This window comes from Poeciliopsis prolifica, unplaced genomic scaffold, assembly GCF_027474105.1.
Source record: "Poeciliopsis prolifica strain line A6 unplaced genomic scaffold, Auburn_PproV2 SCAFFOLD008, whole genome shotgun sequence".
Taxonomy (NCBI): Eukaryota; Metazoa; Chordata; class Actinopteri; order Cyprinodontiformes; family Poeciliidae; genus Poeciliopsis; species Poeciliopsis prolifica.
Window position 1 is genome coordinate 340090 of NW_026562383.1, and position 20345 is coordinate 360434.

At 39.4% G+C, this 20345-nt stretch overlaps 1 protein-coding gene across 2 annotated transcripts in view; it reads right to left on the reverse strand.

Annotated features, from left to right (window-relative positions):
- The window catches only part of dlgap1a (discs, large (Drosophila) homolog-associated protein 1a), a 78936-nt gene that overhangs the window by 44889 nt on the left and 13702 nt on the right, over positions 1-20345 (reverse strand). Inside the window, exons 3-4 of one of the 2 annotated variants that reach the window (XM_055032776.1) lie at positions 9345-10860; positions 2701-2915 (exon numbers count right to left, since the gene is read on the reverse strand). In XM_055032776.1, the coding sequence (XP_054888751.1) occupies positions 2701-2915; positions 9345-10754 (1625 nt within the window). In that variant the 5' untranslated portion in view covers positions 10755-10860. The remainder of the gene's footprint in view (positions 1-2700; positions 2916-9344; positions 10861-20345) is intronic. The other variant, XM_055032777.1, reaches the window with a different exon arrangement.

Here is a 20345-nt window from a genome sequence, read left to right on the forward strand (position 1 = left end):
TGGGACATCAAGGAGGAAGTCTTGGCAGCACAACAGTCGGAACCCGGTCCAGTGACCAGGCCGTCTAACAGGCTGTATGTTCCATCGACAGTCAGGGCTCGCCTCATTCATTGGGCCCATACAGCTAAGTTCTCGTGTCACCCGGGAGTTAACAGAACGGTTTCCTTGATCAGGCGGCACTTTTGGTGGCCATCCTTGTACAAGGATGTCAAGGACTATGTGCTAGCCTGTCCAATCTGTGCTCGTAATAAGACCAGTAATCAGCCCCCCAGCGGCCTACTTCAACCTCTCTCTATCCCCAAACGCCCTTGGTCTCACATAGCACTGGACTTTGTAACAGGTTTGCCGCCTTCAAAGGGTTTTACAACTATTCTGTCCATCATTGACCGTTTCTCCAAGGCCTGTCATTTGGTTCCATTACGCAGACTTCCCACTGCTATGCAGACAGCCCATCTCCTCACCAAACATGTTTTTCGCCTTCATGGCATTCCCTCAGAGATCTTATCGGACAGAGGACCTCAGTTTGTGTCCAAGGTATGGAAAGAGTTCGGAGTAGCTCTGGGAGCTAAGGTGACTCTCAGCTCGGGGTTTCACCCCCAAACCAACGGCCAAACTGAACGACTGAACCAAGAGCTGGAGGCTACACTCCGATGTCTCTGCTCCTCGCACCCTTCTACCTGGAGTATACACCTGCCATGGGTAGAGTATGCCCACAACTCTCACACCTCTGTTGCCACAGGCCTCTCTCCTTTTGAAGCATCTCTCGGGTACCAGCCTCCCCTGTTCCCATCGGACGAACAGCAGCTATCGGTCACCTCGGTCCAGCACCACCTCCGCCGTTGCAGGCACATCTGGGCGCAGACCACCGCCGCCCTCAACCGCACGGCAGAGGGAAATCGAAGATGGGCAGACCGAAAAAGGAGGCCAGCACCAGCGTATGCACCCGGACAGGAGGTATGGCTCTCCACTCGAGATATCAACCTTAAATCTTCTAACCGCAAATTGTCTCCCCGTTTCATTGGTCCCTTCGAGATCACTTCTGTTATCAGCCCCTCTGCCGTTCTACGGGCCCTTCCCGTGGGGTTGAAGATCCATCCTGTGTTCCACGTTTCTCTCATCAAGCCAGTCCGTTCTAGTCCTCTTTGCCCTCCTTCCGAGCCCCCGCCGCCCGCCCGGGATATTGATGGGCATCCGGCGTATGATGTTTCGGCTATCTTGGATGTTCGCCGGCGTGGCCGGGGCTTCCAGTATCTGGTTGACTGGCGGGGTTATGGGCCCGAGGAGCGATCTTGGGTTCCTCGATCCTTTATTCTGGACCCCGACCTTATTAGGGACTTCGAGGCCTCCCGTGGCTCGTCTTCTTCCCGACCGCCGGGTGGCGGTCTTTGAGGGGGGGGGTACTGTCAGGGATCCTGTGTGAGAGCGTGTGCATGAGAGTGAGTGCGAGTGTGACATCTTCCCGCAGCGAGGATCTTCGTGAGGAGTCTGTGGAGCCGGCGCAGGTGAAGCTAATCTGCCTCATCAGCAGGCTGGAATATAGGAGCGGCAGAATCCTCCAGTCATCGCTAGATGGTTACGCATTCCGGTAGTCTCTCTGGCCCCCACTTGTTGTGAACTTGTTTCTGGAACCTTTTGTGCTACTCGAAGTTACCTGGTCTCTGTGTTTTGTTGCCTTTAGGAGTCTTTGTCTTCCTGCTTTGAGGACCCACCTGTGAATTCCTGCCTGCCTGCTCCGCCGATTCCGCCGTCTCCCTCCTCGTATTATCCTCCGGCTCCTTTGCACCCCTTCACGCTGGATCTCAGCACCTCACCCCCCGCGCCTCAGAAGACCCCCACTGAAGCCAACCTGGTCGGGCGACCCACGCTTTCCCCTCCCCCACCGAAGTCTGGCAGACCAAAATAATTCATTTGAGTTGTAATAAACTACTTACCTTTTCCATCCAGTGTGTGGTTTCTGCATGTGGGTCCGCAAGCTAAATCAAACCATGTCACTACAAACATGACAGAAAGAGGGATTCAATCATTCTTCAATGAAGGCAAACATTTGGACTTATTGTTTTTTACTGAATTTCTGACAAAATCAAGCTTGACATTAACTTCACTTCAAGGAACACCACAAATGCATGGAGCCAATCTGCTGCTGAGCCCAGGTACAATGTACCGTCCAGTACAGAACTCTGTGAGTTGTTTTGTGATTGGTCAGGCGCTGATGGCAGTTGTTTAAGCAGAAATGCAATTTTGATAATCTTTCTTCAGGTAGTTTGTTTTCACTTCAAACGACAAGAATCTGAAGCATTTACCCAAAGCAATGAGGAATTATGTAATTTTTTAAAGACTGTTCACGAGACAAATAAACTTCAAAACTGCAGATGTCAAAAGCTCCTGAATGGAAATTACATCATTGTAAGGAGGCTTTCTGCGGAAAGATGGCATTGTCTAAAAAACAAAATATAGGATGCAGAGAAGTAATTCCATTTAAGCATAAGTTAATATGCTGAAATGGATATTAATATTTGATATTTGCAACATTTTAATGTCTCATTTTGTCATTCTGTCTGGTGAACCAGACCAGCGTAGATCAGGAGGATCCTTTGCACATCAATAGACTAAAACAGAAATCATTATGAATAATCACTTTGAATGAAACAGAAATTTATTTCAAATGATCTACTTGGAAAGGAGGAAATGTAGAAATCTTACTGTAGTGTGGTCATCTCAGTAAGTGACGGTTGTGTAGCTTTAAGGTAGCTGGCACGACGTGCCTGCATCTTCGGTGAAGGTTTGGGACTTCCATCAGAGTCTCCGCTGTCATCCTCGGCCATAGCTTTCACATAGCTGCCACTCCTCATCCTTCGACAGGGAATGTCATCCTCTTTCCCCAGAGGAGAAAAACCACTCCACTCATCTTGAGGTACCTGATAACAAGAAATAAAATACTTAAGTGTTGTCAGGAAGATGTTATCCTCTGCTCTCTGACTTCCAGCCACCAAACTGGCACACTAAGCTGTCCTTGCTGTACATTGAAACACAACCATCCACTAACTATTAAAGGCAAAAAGATAATAGAATGATCCAGCATCCAAAAAAACCTAAACTAATCACATTTTCCTGCATTCTTGATTCTCTCACGGACATGGCTTGACAGATTGTCTGCAGCACAGTGAAACTGCTGGCTAATTAGCATAGAACAGTATGTGCAGCGGTTGTTTGGAAATTTCTCTCTGGCTAATTCAAACATCTGCTTCACTGAAGTTAATTTTGTTGTCTAAGAAAGCCTTTAAGCACTACTGAGTGTGTACTGTATGTATTTGAACTCAAAACTTTTCTGATTTAGCGTTGCATATTGTTGAGAAGATGAAAGTCTTTCATTATATCTTTATTATTGTTGTATTTCCCCACAACAAGATATCATTGTTTCTTTTTTCTTTTATGTTGCATATGAATGAAGACTAAATGTTATTCTGATGAATTACAGAAAATGGGTTTGATTCATTGACAGAAAGGCTGAACAGATTTGTTGAGTTAAATATCTATCTCTTTCTCTGTGCATGTATGTGACGTCAAAGAGACACAAATGAGCAGTTTGGCTATAAAAAGAGAAAGGACCAGCTGCAGTATTATCAGCAGTGCCTCTCACCCACGCACTGGCTTTACATCCACAGTAGCTTGACACTCAGTCTACTGTATTGCTGAGAAACAGGGCTGCTGTTAGTAACTCTACTGCTGCATGAGAGATTCTGGTTATCTTTTCCATCTACAATTATCTGCATTTCTATAAATAATTACTTGAACATAGGATGTTACCACTGAGTTGGTGTATAGTTCTACCAATCAGCTGTGTGATATAAGCCACAGAATGTTGATGTTCCCTTGGCAACCGTGTTTTTATGGCCTAAAGTAGCAGCATTTAAAGTAAATGAAGGTGAAGCTGGAAGCTCCGCAGCTGAGATGCAGAAGAGAATTTGTAGACAACATAATAAATAACACTGGAGAGCAGTAAAGTGTGTAAAGTCTGAAGGTACAAAAAATGTTAATCAGTTCAAAGTAAGTCAAGAAAAACAATCTGCTCTATAATCACCTATTTAAAATGTAATATGTGCATTAAAATGTAATGACAGCTAAATGTCCTGCACTACGGTTCTGTCAGTATCTCTATTCTGCCCTATTCTATATTATGTTTTAGTCAATAAAGCAAGAGAGTCGAACACATAGAAAATTTAAACTAACAGTGACTCTTGAAGACAGTGTTAAGAAAAACTATTTTCCCCCTTACGAATTTATTTTGTTGTTGTTTTGTCCTAATTTTTTTATGTTTCAGATCATAACACAAATGTTGGTATTGAATAAGTTACAGAAAATAGTATGCGAAAAAGTAATTGCCCCTGAACTTATTATATAGCTGGTTGTGACAACTTTAGGAACCACAACTGTGTTTTAGTGAATAAGGAACCACAACTGTGTTTTAGTGAATAAGGAACTACAACTGTGTTTTAGTGAATAAGTGATAAGTTTCCTAAGTCAATACTAAATTATGACAGATGTTTTAATGGTTAACGTTTTAATTCAGCCATGTTGAATGATTTCTATTATTAATGTGTCTATGGTCATGCCATAATATCTGAATTGATTTTAAGTCCACACTTTAGCTACGCCACTCAAAAACCTCATTTTTTAATGGCTTTGCAACAATGTATCATTGTCTAATTATTCCTTCTTATGTTTATTTCTTAATCCCCCGTGTATACTCCCACTTTCTGTCTATCTCTCTTTCTCCCCAGTCTCTCTTAAACAGGACTTTCAAATGTGAGAATATTTTGTCTTATATAATTCCTCAATTGCAGCCTGTAGGTACCTATAAATGCATATTTTAGCTGTAACTGTTCAAATGAACACAGATGGTTATTAATTTATAGGTCTTATTGAGACATAATTCCCCTCCAACTTCATTCCCTAAAAACTGCATCTGTTAATAAATAAGGTAAATGGGAGCGTGCACTAAAGGTTTTGGAAGTTTGCAAAAATTACAAATGAACAACCATATTTTTCTGAGTTGAAGGAGGTCAGGTGTTCTCCTTTACAATATGACAGTGGCATGGGGGCTGAAAGAGGATGGCCTGAAGAGAGGTTCCAAGTTGTCAAGATTTGCTCAATGGTCATTCATGGAGGCTTTTTTTTTCAGATATTGACAGCTAAGGTTTGATGCCTTTTTATTTAAGGAATGAGTCATTTGAAATCATTCTATTTTCCCCCTGGTGATCCTTAGCCAATATTAAAAGTAGCCTGATAAATTGAAAACTGAAGTGGTTTTCAATTCAAAAACAGAAGAAATCTCTAAGGAGGCAAATACTTTTTCACCCCACTCTGCAAGTGTAGATATCCAAACAAATTGAACCATTACTCTAAGACATAAGTCTGCTGGAGTGAAATAAACAACAGCTTATTTCTTTCTTTACCTCATGTGTATGAGGTATAGAAAGAATAAAGGTTTCAGCTATTAAAGCACAACTCACCCAACTACAGTCACTTTATTAAAGCAAATAATTCTGAAATTTAATTTAACTTTAAACACTAAATCCAACATGATGCATTCCAGAATTCTGAACAAGAAAAAGTTGTTGAAGATAAAACCATGAAAGACACACAAAATAACTGACACAAAGGCAAGAAGAGAGGCCTTCTAAATTAAAAATGAGCTCTACAAACAGTTAATGCTGTTCTTTGTGAGGTAATGTCATTACCTAGTATTTAGAGAGTAAGGCTACTACTGGCTCTGCACTTACTTCTCTTTTCAACTCAAAAAAGGGAAGAGGAGGAAGAGGAGAAGAAAGACGATGGCTCTTGAAACCAATAGGAAAGTAAAGGATTGGGTTGGTGGGTGGGAGGATGCTGGGTGGGGAAAAAGTTTGAGGGTGAGTTGGGTAAGTGCAGGAAAAGCAGAGTGATCAAGACTAGTTCTGAGAACAATGCACCAATGTACCTTACAGTGTTGTGGACACACTATAACTTTATCCTAAAATGCTTTGAAGTTGATTGCATTTTAATGCATTTTGCTCTGAACACTGATATATATATATATATATATATATATATATATATATATATATATATATTTTTTTTTTTCTTTACGAATGTTTGACATTTTTTTTAGTTCTGCCAAAATAGTTTTATCGCAATCATTTGTGTTGGCGGATGTTCATCCTCATTGAGCCTTCAAAGCTTCCAGGCAGTCCCTTACAAGGTTGTTCTATCCATCATCTGAACATGGATGAAACTGCCGCAGACCGACCAAAACATGAACATCTAAGCTGACTAGGAAAGTGGAGAGAGTATTAGTTGGATCAGTTTGTATTTCAGTTCTCAGGGATCACTGTCTTGTTTGCTTCAGATGTGTCTCTGTTCCAGAATACCTGATTCTAATATTTGCAGGACATCCTCTCCTTGTCATTAAGTACTACAGAAGCCTGTTAATCACTTTTTCAAGTCAGATGTGTGACAGAAGGGAAATACCTAAAAAAAATGCAGGGCAGGGGTCCCTGAGGACCAGAATTGAGAAACACTGAGTTAGAGAAGCATCCAAGAGACCCATGGTAGCTCTGGAGGAGCTGCCTTGACCATCAGCTCAGATCTATTGATAAGATGGCTATTAATCGTGACCCAGTTCAATGGTTGACAGTGTTTTCATTTTGTCTGATCAACAGCCACATGTCTTTGTGAAGAGAAATTTATTGTTTTAAATCTCAAATAATGTTCTTTTTTGTCAGTGAACCATAAATAAAGTCAATATTTAAGTCCTCCTGCTTCTCACTATACCTCACCAAGCGTGGGTGTCGGCCAGTACTACTCTCTCAGAAGTACTGGCCTAAACATACTTCACTGTGCTTGTCATTTTTAAGAATGTATCTTTATTGATATAAATTTTGACTCAGCTGTTCAACGACAATCCAACCATGTACAGTTCTACCTACAGCTTAGTATCTAGGTTATAATGTCCTAGTTTGTCAACTCAAAGAAAATAAAAAATTGGGATAGATGCTTGAATTAATGCATGCCAGTTATGAATAATTTTGACAGTAAAAGTAAATTACAGCAGATCTTTTTTCCTAAAATCATAGGTCATGATTAATTTTTACTTGCAGTTTATGTGTTTCTTGCAACAATTTCCATCCCTGGAGAGTCTTGGCTGCTATGATCCATGTGTTTGAGTTTTTTTGTTGTTGTTTATTATCATTACTAAGTTCTTGGTCCATTTGTTTTTTTCAAATTGCTTCCAGGGTCTTTTCATGTCAGTTTATTCATCATTTTTAGTTTCTTGGTCATTTATTGTTTTGTGTATTTGGGTTTATTCTCTTACATCAGCATTAGACTATCTCTCCCTGCTTTGTAGATCCTTGAGTGATCAGCTTCCTCTTCATTGTTTCATCTTCCCTCAGCCTCCCTTCTCAGGAATGTCTCTGATTATGCTGACCCAGTCCCAATGTCATTCTCCAGCCTTTTTTCAGGTTTTTGATTTTTTTTTTTATTCCCCGCTGGCTCCTGTCACAAGGAAGGCAGGCTGGCTCCTGCCTTCCTTTTGTGTCCTGTTTCCCTTGTGCCTTGTTGTACGTTTTTGATCTGTGATAGTATTAAATTTCACCATATTATTCACAAACTACTAAGATGCTAAATAGTCCAGAGAATAATTTCCAGCATCAAAACCTTTGGGTAAATACAGTCAATACCCATTATCAATTATTAATTTACCTAACTCCTTAGTTCTGTAGATACTAATGTAAACAACTGAACATATTTTTTTAATTGACTGATGAATATTGTTTGTAATCTAATTAATTTAAGTTTTAGTGTGTCCCCAGTCTGAGTCAGTGATATCCAGTCATGCAACTTTTTCAGCCACATTAAAATTTAATAAATGGCAATTTGCATATGTGAGCACCATTTGAGAGAATGCATCAAGACATTTTCATGTCATCTCAGCAAAAAGGTCACACTTCAGATTTTGTAGTGGTTTTGCAAATAAACAAATTAATATCAAATCAGGGTGATAAACAGCAGAAGCAACACAAAATTTCCTGTTATTTGTGAAATTTGCAATATTAAATACAATTAATAGATTGCATCTTTTGTTTACATGGAAATATATTGTTTTTTTGACAAGGTAAATAATATGTACATATAATAATAAAAAAGAGCAAGTGAATAATTTATAGCAGGGGTGGGGAACTCCAGTCTTGGAGGGTTGGTGTTTTGCAACGCTTCGATGTCTCCCTGGTTCAGTATATTGAAGTATATATCTGGATCAGTGCAGTCAAGTTCTCCAGAATTCTGAGGAGGACCTCATTATTTGACTGAAGTGTGTTGAGGCAGAGATGCTTCTACAAGTAGCAGGATGTTAGCCCTTGAGGGTTGCCTGTCCAGGAAGGCCATAGCGCTCTGATGGTGAGACTGAAGGACATGTTTATGTGTGCAATAAGTTCATAAAAGGTGTTTGGTTTGATGAGATTAAGTTCCTAGATCTCATTCAGATATATAGAAATATCAAAGTGGAAAGGCAAACACACATTGGCTGAATCACCTCCTCAATATGTCATCAAGCTAGCATTGAGCTCTGCTAATGAGCCATTCGTGTCATTTAGGTGCTTTGAGCCAAGGAAACATCTAAAACATTCAGAAAAGTGGTTTTTCAGGTGTTGGAAGAGCCACGCAATTTAGCTGGAGGTTTGACCAGCACTAGCAACAGACAGCAGTACTTTAATTGAAGAAAAATCTTGAGTTGCAATCTTGGCAGCAGCAGCAGCACTGAGGTTTGACACTGAGCTAATTGGAGGCTTAGGGTGTTTTCACACCTGATAATCTGATAGTCTAATTTTGATTGTTCATTCAATTTTGATGTTTGATTAGTAACTTTCTGCTTCTACTGACATGAACTTTTCAGTAATAATTACATTTACTTAATTGGCATGAATACAAATTGAAGAAAAAAATTTATTTAACTTTAACTCAAAGTTAAATTCAACTCAAAGTTCGGTTTGGCACTAGGGCATTAAAAAAAGGTAATAACACACTGAACAAAGCATAAACATTGGCTAAATTTTAGATGGCCCAGTTGCTTACGCCCAGTTAAGAAACTTTCTGAATGTTTTTCCTCTCTCAGACTGAAACATTGCATGAGTCATTTCAAAGATGACTGTATTTGAAAAGTTAGGAAAACCAAAGCTTTACAGGACTGGATGGCACTGACTTAGAGGTAACATTGCTAAGAAAAGTAGGTGGTGGAGAAAAGGAGGCATCAGGGGAGAGAGGGGAGTGATTGAACTATTTTGGGCTGAAATCAGGGAGTAATTATTTACCTGTAAGAATTGGCAAGAAGGGTCCTGCTGCTGACTGCCCTTAGCTTTGACTAGAGCTCTATCTAGGTTTAGGTTACCGGATCCTGCGCTGGTTCGTAGCTGGTTGTGGCTGCTGGTGTTGGTGTAGACCTCTTGGGCCCTGCTCACCGTTAGGCTTGATGACCATGCCCCTTTCTTCTCAACAGGCCCGTCCACAAGACCCAGTGGCAGCAAGGGGCCACTTCCTCCACCGATACAGCCATCGCTCTTATTGCTGTTACCACTAACTGGCATACATGCAGATGAAGCTGTATATTTCACATCGCTGTTGCTCCGAGAGGCTTTGAGTGCAGAGTGGTGGTGAGTGTGGCCGTGGCGTGCATGGGTGTGTGCATGCTCATTAACTGTCCCATAGGGGTCCATGATGAAGTAGTGTTGGGACTGCGAGGAGGAGAGATTTGGGAGGGGAGTCTGAGGATACTTATCAGGGTTGTTGCCAGGGCACTGGACTGTTGTCATAGCAATAGGTGAGGGGGAAATAGAGAGGGAGGGTGAGGGTGGAGGTTGGTGATGATGAGGGTGGTAAAGACATAGCTCCCGTTCCAGATTGTCATCTGAGCTCCAGTATCCAGACCCTGGAGCAGATGCAGAGCCATGAAGCTGGGGATGGTGGTGATGATGGTAGCTTCGATGTTTGGGCTCTGCTGATCGACAGCGCTCACGGCTCTTGCTGCGCTTCCGGTGGCGCACTGCCCCAGGAGGAGCTGCACCCTCTGGGCTGGCCCTTGCACCACCGCCACTGCTACCTCCTCCACCACTACCATACACACTCCCATTAGTTGGCCCTTTTGATGACTGAGTGTGTTGGGGCCCTTCCAATGAATGTGACTTGGTAAAGAGTTTCTGGACTGAGTGGACCAGATGGCGAATTCGCCCAGGACTGTCATTGTTGTCATTGGCTCCTATGCCCCCAGCGTGGGACAACACTCCTCGTTTGTACTGCAGTGTGTGGTAGCCATCTCTGGAAAATATCGGCTGTTGCTCATATGGGTCCGCAAAATTTACTGGTACCCAAGACTGAGATTTACCCCCATAGCCCCCTCCCCCTCCTCCCCCTCTTCCTCCTCCACCTACATAGGGCACCATGGCCATACACTCATCCTTTACCTCAGGATGGTGAGCTGAGGAGGTGGAGTGACACCTCCGTGGGAAGGTTCCATATGGGACAATGCTGTTGCTTTCAGAAGGGTATGAAACACGCTGAGCATTGTAATAGGGCAACTCAGATGGGTGTGGCATAGGAATGGGCAATGGCATATCCATCTGGCCGAACAAATATGGCTTACGGTCAACATGGTGACCCAATGGATCGTATGATGGCTCATAGGAGACCATATGATGGTGACTCCGACTACTGGACAGGCCTTTCATGACAGGGCAAAAATGAATGGAGAGAGGGATGAATGGATGAAAGATGCCAGGCCTGTGATCAGAGAATGGCTGCAGAGGAAGGTCCCTGGGAGGAGAAGTGAAGACTCTAGAAAACAAAAAGAAAGAAAATACAGCATCAGATAATGGATTCATAATGTTTGTTTAGTTTCTATTTAAAGATCCAGTTAATTACAAACAATATTCATCTTTGTATTGAAAGAAATGTATGTTTGTGTTGTAGACATCTTTAAAATCTTGACACTTTGAGCTTTTACCATGCAAAGAACCAGATTTAATAGGACACACATTTTTGCAATCATAACTTTTCATTTTGACTAAGAGAAATGCTCTTGTATCAAGGCATTCTGTAGAAGAGCAATATTTGTTATAATTAAGTTATTTTCACTTCTCAGGCATTTTCTGAGATTTCTAAGAATTTAATGAAAGCAAAACCAGTCAAACCCACAAGATTTAGTCTGCAACTCAGACCTAAAGCTTACCTTTATCAGCACTAAGGAAACTAAGAACAGCTCATATAGAAGACTGGTTTTAGGGTATTTTAAACACACTGAGTTCCCTCATTCTGAGCAAAATTACTTTGAAATAATCCAGAACATTGAAGACAGGCTTGAAACCGGTAGACTGACAGATTAGGATTTAGAAGGTTGTTTGAAAGGTTAGACCTAGCAATACTCTTCATTACACTTCAGACTTTGGCTACCATGTCAAATCCATTATTTTATGACAATGCGATTAGAATAGCATGCAAAAGGAATGCTGGGTGTCAAACTACATCAAGCACCATTTCAATTTAAAAGACAAAATTATCACAACTCCCTTGTGCCTTCTGTCAAGCACAACCAAAGGCTTAGGATTTTTCTGAAGAACCACCTAACAGTCAAACATGAACTCCTCTGTATTCTAATGGATTCTTGGTTCAAACATGAGGTTCTTTGGTGCTCAAATAAATCTAAAATGGGTTATTCAATAAAACAACAAATCATACCAGCAAACATGTTGAAATGTTTGAAAAAGAAAATACGTGAAATGGCCCAAAGTCTTGGCATAGACTTAACTGCTGTACTCTCATAGGACTCTAGAAGAACTTTATATTCCTTCAAAAATAAATTAAAAAATGCCACATTTTTATTCTTCCTTCGGCACTGTGACTTTCCCAAAACTGCAATGTCAACATTTGCTTCTGCTGTTGTTGTTGTTGTTTTGTTTTGTGTTACAAAGGGTTTATCTCATAACAAAATTAAGCCCAGTACAACAGATCCAAAGAAGCAAACAATTTATTGGTGCTCTTGTCTATCCAGCAGAACATGTTCACTGCAAGATGGATGTGACCTAACCTCTCATTTTTCATTTAAACAGACTCTACCTTGTGTATCAGCTTAAAGGTACACTGTAGAGTTTATTCAGCTTATTGTGAACAATATGCCCCGGATCCTATGGAGCGGGTGGTGAGAAGAGAACCTACTTGAACAGAATTGTACTTTGCTAAATGAGATGATTTAATAAAGCATAGATGAAGATGTTGCATTCATCTTAATTATCTGAGTAGAACAAACACATTTCATTGTGTGTTTGTATAACTCAAGCAGTTGACAAATAACTTAAACATTTTGGATTTAGCTGGAGAGAGAAGATAGAATTGAATATTTCCAATCACCATTGTCTGTAAACTATGCTTACTATATAAATAAATTATATAGTAAGATGAGACATTTAGTCATCAATTCATCACATGTCAACCACAAAGGTACCACTGGTGGGCAGATGTACTCGCATCTAATAGATTTAAGATGCTCTTCAGATCACACTGCTGATCTTTTGAGTGCCTTTGGTTCCAACAGAGCAGGCAAAATGTGTGGCAGCTATTGGTCAGTGGGAAGAACAGTAATTAATGTCCACTTTTCCTTCATACTGGTCCATGTCTTTGTACTTCACATGTTTGAATTATTTGCTGTTTTTTCAAAGTTTAACTTTTTGTTTTCTGTGTCTTTTCTCTTCAAGGTAGCTCCACCTGGCCTGGCATTCTCTTTGCTCCTGCTGAGCTTCTGCTGCCAACAGCTGCTTCCTCCTCACGGAAACAGCTCCCTATCCCATTCAGCTCCACAGACTAGTGGCAGCAGCCTGGACAACTTGGACAGCCTTTTCAAACTCCTAATAACAGTTCTGAAGATTGTTGTGTTGGCGTGCTGTAGGAAAACTCGTCTTCTTGAAGTGAAACTCACCCCAAATCAACATCTTAGCTGATAAACTGAATAAATAGGTTATTTAGGGTTAATTCTCGACATTTCTGTGCAATTTAGACACTTTTGTGCAATTCTTTTAGTTCAGCATTATTTTTGCCAAAAACTCTCATTACTGGCCTCTTAGGTCAAATTGTTCTTAGGTAGCTGTGGTTACAGCGGTATGGCTTGGTACAACTTCGTCACTTCGGATGTAAAAGCATGGAACCATAGAACATTCTTGGTTCCATGGTCCTCTCCTCCTCTCCTCTTCTCCTTGTCTCCTCCTCTCCTCTGTTCATCTCCTCACTTCGCTCCATCCAGTTGCTGGAATTTTTTAAAATTTTCCAGGGTGGTAGTTAACTTTAAAGAGACAGAGGCCAATATGTCAAATTGAACACAAACATTTTAAAGTAATTATGTTACACAAAGTGTAACATAGTTCCTCGATTGTGCTTTGAAACGGCACCATGTGCCTGAAAATAATACTGTCTCTTCAAAGTATTTTGTGCACTTTATCTAGTTCATTATGGAAATTTGGATTTTTGTGGAGTGCTTGTTTTTTGAGCCTTTGACTTCATACCAGGACAGATGTAAGGCCAGTAAGGCAGACACAATTTTGAATGTTTTTAGAAATATATATATTTCTATGGGATAATATAAATTTATTGTCCCACAGCAACAAAATTCAGGAGCATCAATTTTATACATCTCTATAAATAGCAAAGCATATTGTGATAAAGTTCATGTCACCCATTCCTACAAATGTTTCTGGACTGAAAATATAATGGTTTGGCCAATCACTGATGATTGTTTGAAAGTTTGTGAATTTTAAGTAATATTTGTTTTGTTTCTTTCCATAAAGCATTTGCTATTTTAATAGGCTCCTTGTTTGTGTAATGCCCCTCTAATTGCCTTGTGCTTGATTGGTGCTGCATATACAGAATATTTTCTTCATCTCAATGTATTTGCTTCTCTCCATTCATTGCCCCAAGATTGAATGGGATTTCAGAAGCTGCTTCCATCAGCTCATCTCCTGTTTGACGATGACTTTCTGTTAATCGATCCGAGAGCCTTCACATGTTGATTCATAATGTTTACAACCTCTGCATTCATCATGGCATGGCTGCAACTCACAGAGACCTCATTTCATCTGTAACATCCAAACATTTCTTTTGAAGTTTGACATTCCACATACACCTCAAATTTTCATTTACTAGTTAAATTTTAACCTTTACCAATTATTCAAGGTTTTCCTTCATAGTTAGCTCACATTTTAGCAGTTAGAGGTAGGAATTGTATTCAGATGATTTCAGCTGTAAAGTTGATCTATTTTGTTAATAAATTCTCAGACTTAGATGATGAAAATTTTGGTTCCCAACAGCAAATTTAAAAATGTTTTAATTGATGGGGAGTAAGAATGCGCAATATAACTGGCATACAATAGAAGCAATAGAAATTTGGCCAACTATAGAGATCTCCAGACTGCAAGCTAACCGCGGTAATGCTTGTTGACAACGTACTGTGATGCTCAGGAGGAGAAGGGTAGATGTCATGGTCAGGCAGCAGGAAAGCAAGCAGTAAAAGCGTACGGCTTTTACTACTCACACTTTAGCCCGTGCGACCTGCCAGGACCCCTGGGGCAAAACTCAATGAAACTCTCTCGGTCTTATATATATTCCATTCAATTACTATGGGATTTGTTTGCTTCTATGTAAGATTTATACCAATCATATTGCGTTATATATTGTTGGTGCCACACATCACAATGTATGTCGCGACGTGAATTTTATGCAATATCGCACATCTCTAATGGGAATCTGTGCTTACTTGATCTATACCACATATAAATTTAGTGCATCTGTGCAGGGCCCGGCCAAGGCATAAGCAAACTAAGCACCCACCTTAGCGGGGGCCCCTCAGTGGAGCTGAATTTTTGTTATGTTTTTAGTAATAATTCCTATATCATTATAATATCAAAAACACACAATTTCATTATGAAGTGATTTGTTTTTTACAATAATATATATTTTATAATTGTAGAAATTATTTTTTTATAGATGAAAAGAAAAAAAAAACTGCTCTTGGGGCCCAAGAGAAATATTAACCATATTGCAGTACTTTGTGTACTGCAATATATTTAAAACAATTACTTTTAATGGAGAAGGTTTTTAGACATCAGTTGTGTCATTATGTATGCTCCATACAAGACTACCAATGTTTGCCTTGCATGTTTTCTGCTTGGGCCAAGATACAGCTGCATAACACATTGTGACAGCACCACTAGTAGAAATGCTTCTAACATCCTCAAGTAACAGCCAGTGTTCTGAAAATACATACACACGCACACGTACCCACACATAACTCAATCCTACCAAACACGGTTGATACAGTTTGGAAAGTGGTTCAGTAGATGCTAATGTCATTTTTGATAGATTTTTTAGCAACAACTAGATAATTTCAAAAAAGTTGAATAACATAAAAATGCTCTAAGCAAAGAAAAAGAGAAACTACTGTCAACCAGTGTACGGAAACAAGCAGCACAAGATTATATAGGAGTAAAAAAGAGAATGGAGACTGACAGCTGAATCCCCCCACCAGTGTTTTTCCACCAACCCCTTGTGCATTTTCAGAGCCATATGTGCCAGGCATGCTGAGTTGATGCTGTGTGTGTAGGCAGAAGGAGAAATGAAAATAGGGTTGAGATCAAGTTATTTTAGGCTAAATGGAAGCTGTCAAACAAAAGCCTTTTGAGTCAGTCTCCGAGGGTGGATACCAGAACTAGATGCAGACAGAATACTCAGTGTGCATCACGGAAGTGTGGATCATGTTCTACATGTGGATCATGTAGAACATGATTCACAATAATCCACAGTGTAAAACTGCAAAACTGTGATGTGTTTTCTATAGCAGGTCCCAAAAACAGAAACAAGAGGGCTTCCAGCCATAGTTGCGTGGCTTATGACATTCCTATCATCAGGAACGCCCATCCAAGCTTATTGCAAAAAATTTGCGATAATAGATGTCCTCAGCTGGGACCCGAGCGCCAAAGACTTTAACATTGTATGTCAATAAAGTCTTCTAATTGTCTTCTCCTCTCTCCGTCTGAGTCTCTCCAGATTGAAATGAAGCTATACTACTAAGAAGTTATACTACTTTGACTAGATTTGAGTTTTTTGGTATTCTAACCCACGTCTGTGTATAAATAATTGCACTACCTTTTGTGGCTGTTTTTATAAAAAACAGCCACAAAATAATGTGTACCACTTCTGCCTCCCCCCTCCCCGGTGGGCGTCCCTCATTTTTATTTCTGAAAGGTGACAACAGTAATAGGAAAAAAGATCCTGCTTGGATCCTGGGTTATGTGAGTTGTTTTTAGGTTTGTTTTATTCTGTATTCCCTTGCTTCTTTTGATCAGATCAAACATGTTTCTGTTTAACTGTATTTCAGTTCTTAGTGACTCTATTTTTGTGTCTAGTTATTCTTTTATATTGTGCTTCATTTCCCTCACTGTGCCACTCTCTGACTCTCCTCAGCCTGCTGTCTGCTCTGTCCCATCACACCTGCAACCTGTTAGTCAATTAGACCAGTTCATTGTTCCAGCACTCACACAACCAGCATTTATTCACTTCTCTCTCATTCTTCCTACCTGGTTCCTCCTGTTAAATCCTGTTCTTTGCCATCATTTTTCCTTGGATTTGTGGTTTTTGTTTATCTTTGGCCTTCTTATTTCCCTGTGATTTTTGAATGTTTTTTGTCTACCTTTCTTTCATTAAATCTTCTACACTATTTTATGCCTCAGTCTGTTGCATTTGGGTTCATCAACAAACATACACCATGACATTCTTTTCAATTCAATTTCAACAGATTCTCCTACTTGAATGGGGATCTATATAATATTTCCTTTCTTGTTCTTTTCTTTCCTTTTACCTTGTTTAGTTCTAAATCATTTTTCAGCCATTCCTTTTCTCTTAATAATTCACTCAGACACAACAAAGCCTACTCAGCATCATGTCACTGTCTGGATACAGCAAGTTTCTTTTGCTTAATCAGCAGAGTGACAACAGCATTGTTCCTAAGACCAGTGTGCCTCCCTTACACACTAATTTTGCTATGTGACAACTGCTGCTGACTTATCAATGCCAGTCAGCTTGGAGTCTCATTCCATGTTTTTCATTGCCAGATTGTTAATCAGACTAAAACTTTTCTGGATTAGGTCAATTAGTATTATGAGAATTATTTCAATTTGCTCAGTACTAGAAGAAAAAATATTCTTCATATCTTTAAAATAAATGTTTGTTGTGAGTAGAATTGCATTTTAAACTGTCTGATTGGGTCAAACAGTTTGAGTTGATTTTTTACATTTTTAACAACTTGCTAGGATTTTGGCTTGTTCCTTCTGACTGAACTGGAGTTCTGAGTCAGTTTTGTGTGTCTTGCCCCTTTCAGGATCGTCCACAGATTTAGCATAGGACTGAGTTCAGAGCTTTGTGACAGCCACTGATTTGTCCTTTGTGTTAATATCAAGAAAGAGTCAAATCTGGTTGCTTATCTGGACAAAGTGAGAGTTCATCTTTTGACTGAAGATTAATACATAAACTAAAAACTGGTGAATAGAAAATTTTTATAAGTGTCTGTGAGGTTCTTGTTTTATTATTACATTTAATATAATTTCATATTTTTGTGTAATTTTTGCCAGGTTAACTTATAAAGTGATTATTGTTCAGGTCAAGTTTCTGTACTACAGAAAAGTAATTGTTTGGGATTCACAAATATGAAATACTGGGCCAATGATGATGTTCAATATTTATACTTCAGTTATAAATTTTACCATAACTGGCAAATTCTATCAGTTATGGTATAATTGACCAATATTTTACTTTATTTTTTTGTTCAATTACTCAATTAATTGTAAGAATAATCAATAGAATACTCGATTACTAAAATAATTCTTTGCAACAGCTTGAATTTTAAGGCCACACTGTTTTCTGGTCTGACATGATGGTGAAATCAAAAGAAATCAGTCAAGACATAAGGAAGAGAACTGTGCAGCAGAATGGGTCTGGTTCATCCTTGGGAACAATTTACTGATGCTTCAAGATGCTGCATTCATTTGTTGAAACAACTATAGAGACATGAGAATGCCCAGCTGTCAAATTACTCTGGAAGGAGATGGGTTTTGTGTCCCAAATATGAATGTGTTTTGGTCCAAAATGTGCAGATTGACCCCAGATGCTGCTGAAGCTGGTAAGACATTGCGTCATCATTTAAAACTGTCCTGTTTGTGAATAACAAAACAAGTGAAGCATTTTCAATGCTTCACTTGAAACATAAAAAGACAGAATGTAGTTTGCAAATGCAATGATACAGATCTTCATTTTGGAGACATGAGCTCTGATCTGATGAAACTAAAGGAGAATGTTTTGGGCATGATGACTATTGTTACATTTGGAGGAAAAATTGGGAAGCTTGTGCCATCCTAACTGTGAGGAATGGAAGTGGCAGCGTAATGCTGTGGGTTTGTTTTGTTGCAGGATGTACAAGTGCACTTCATAAAATAAAGTTGAAGGTCATAAGGAAAGAACATTATCTGGAAATATTGAAGCAACGTCTAAAGCCATCAGCCAGGAAATAATAGTGCAGATACAGATTGATGTAACCCTAAACCTCCAGTCAAAGTGGCTTAAGGACAACAGTCAGTGTTTAGGAGTGGCCAGTACAAATCTATGACGTGTGTAGATCTAAAAAAGTGTGGAAGTGAGATTGCCTGAAAACTTGATTGAGTAGAAAACCTTAAATTGCATATTTCAGAAAGGTCAGATACTGGTACGACAGGGCTCAGTACTTAATCCAATTTGTTTTACTATATTTCCATTTGGAAAAATCAATAGGCAGCACATGATAAATTTCCAGTTATGCTGATGATACTCAACTATTTTAAATTCTGAGTTGTTGTTTTTGGATCTGAACCTTAGAAACAGAAACTGCTTCGTCAATCACTTGACTTAAATTGGCCTCCAATGATAAAGTAATCTGTTATTTTTGATCAGGATATGTCATCTAAGTCCCATATTAAACAAGGTTTCAGGATTTTATTTTTTCATCTCTGGAATATTGTTGACATTAGAAATAGTACAAACTATTCCATACAGTAGGAATTCCATATTCCATACAGTAGGATAGTCTACTGTAATTCATTATTATTAGGAAGTTCACAAAATACTGATGAAAAATAAAAAGAGAGCTCATATTTCTCCTATTTCAGCTTTCTTTCGTTGGATCCCTGTTAAATGCAGAATAGAACTTAAGAATCTCTTTCTCACAAACAAAGCCCTGAATTATCCAACTCCATCATGCATCAGAGACTTGATGTTCCCAACGAAGTGCTTTGCTCTCAAACTTTTAGAATCTGGTTCTTGGAGGTTCTAAATGCAGAATGGGGGACAGATCCTTTAGTTCTCAGGCTCCTCTACTGTGGAACCAACTCCCAGTTTTAATAAGTGAGGTAGACAGCCTGTCTACTTTTAGGACCAGGCTTAAAACCTTCCTTTATCATTAGGCTGATAGTTAGACTGGCTTAGGTTGTCCTGAGCTATTCTGTTGTTATGATGCTGTAGGCTTAGGCTACTCTGGAGGACAAACCAACCCCATTTTCCTCATTTTCTTCATCTACATGTGAAGACACAGCAGAATGCTGTGTCTTCACAAACCCCACAAACACAACGCACAGCGAGCACATTATATACATAAATATAACTAACACTTGTAAGCAAAAGAATCTTCTTACTGCAGTGTTTAAAGATATTATACAATTTACTGAATAAGGCAGTAATTTATTATTACGAAGGGTCTGTTTGGTAAATTTTCTTGCAGTGTTTTGTTAATTTGTTTTTGTGTTGACTAAAAACTTTAAAGTTTGATCAAAATATTACACAAAAGTATGAATTCCTGCTTTTGCGATATAACAACTTCTCATATAGAGAACATAGAACACAAACAGAAAAGAGGTGCACTTCCCATCACTTTTTTTTTTTTTTGGTGAAAAGATTAGAATTGAGTAGTTGAGAGTGCAGTGAAAATGTCAAATTTAGTTTGCATTGTGACCAGAGCCATAGTTTCTGTCTGAAAGCGTTTCAGACCGTTGCCGTGGTATTTTTGCCTTCAGTGTCATTTTGACACCGTTTTTGGTTTTACTTTACCTCTGCCTTGTGATTTGGATACCTCTTCCATTCCTGACTTATTTCTTGTGTGTGCACCTTTGGCTTGTTATTATATACATTGACTTTTGGTCAACAATAAATTGACAGGCTGAAGTCAATTTATCATTTGACTTCAGCCTGTCAGTATTTAACTT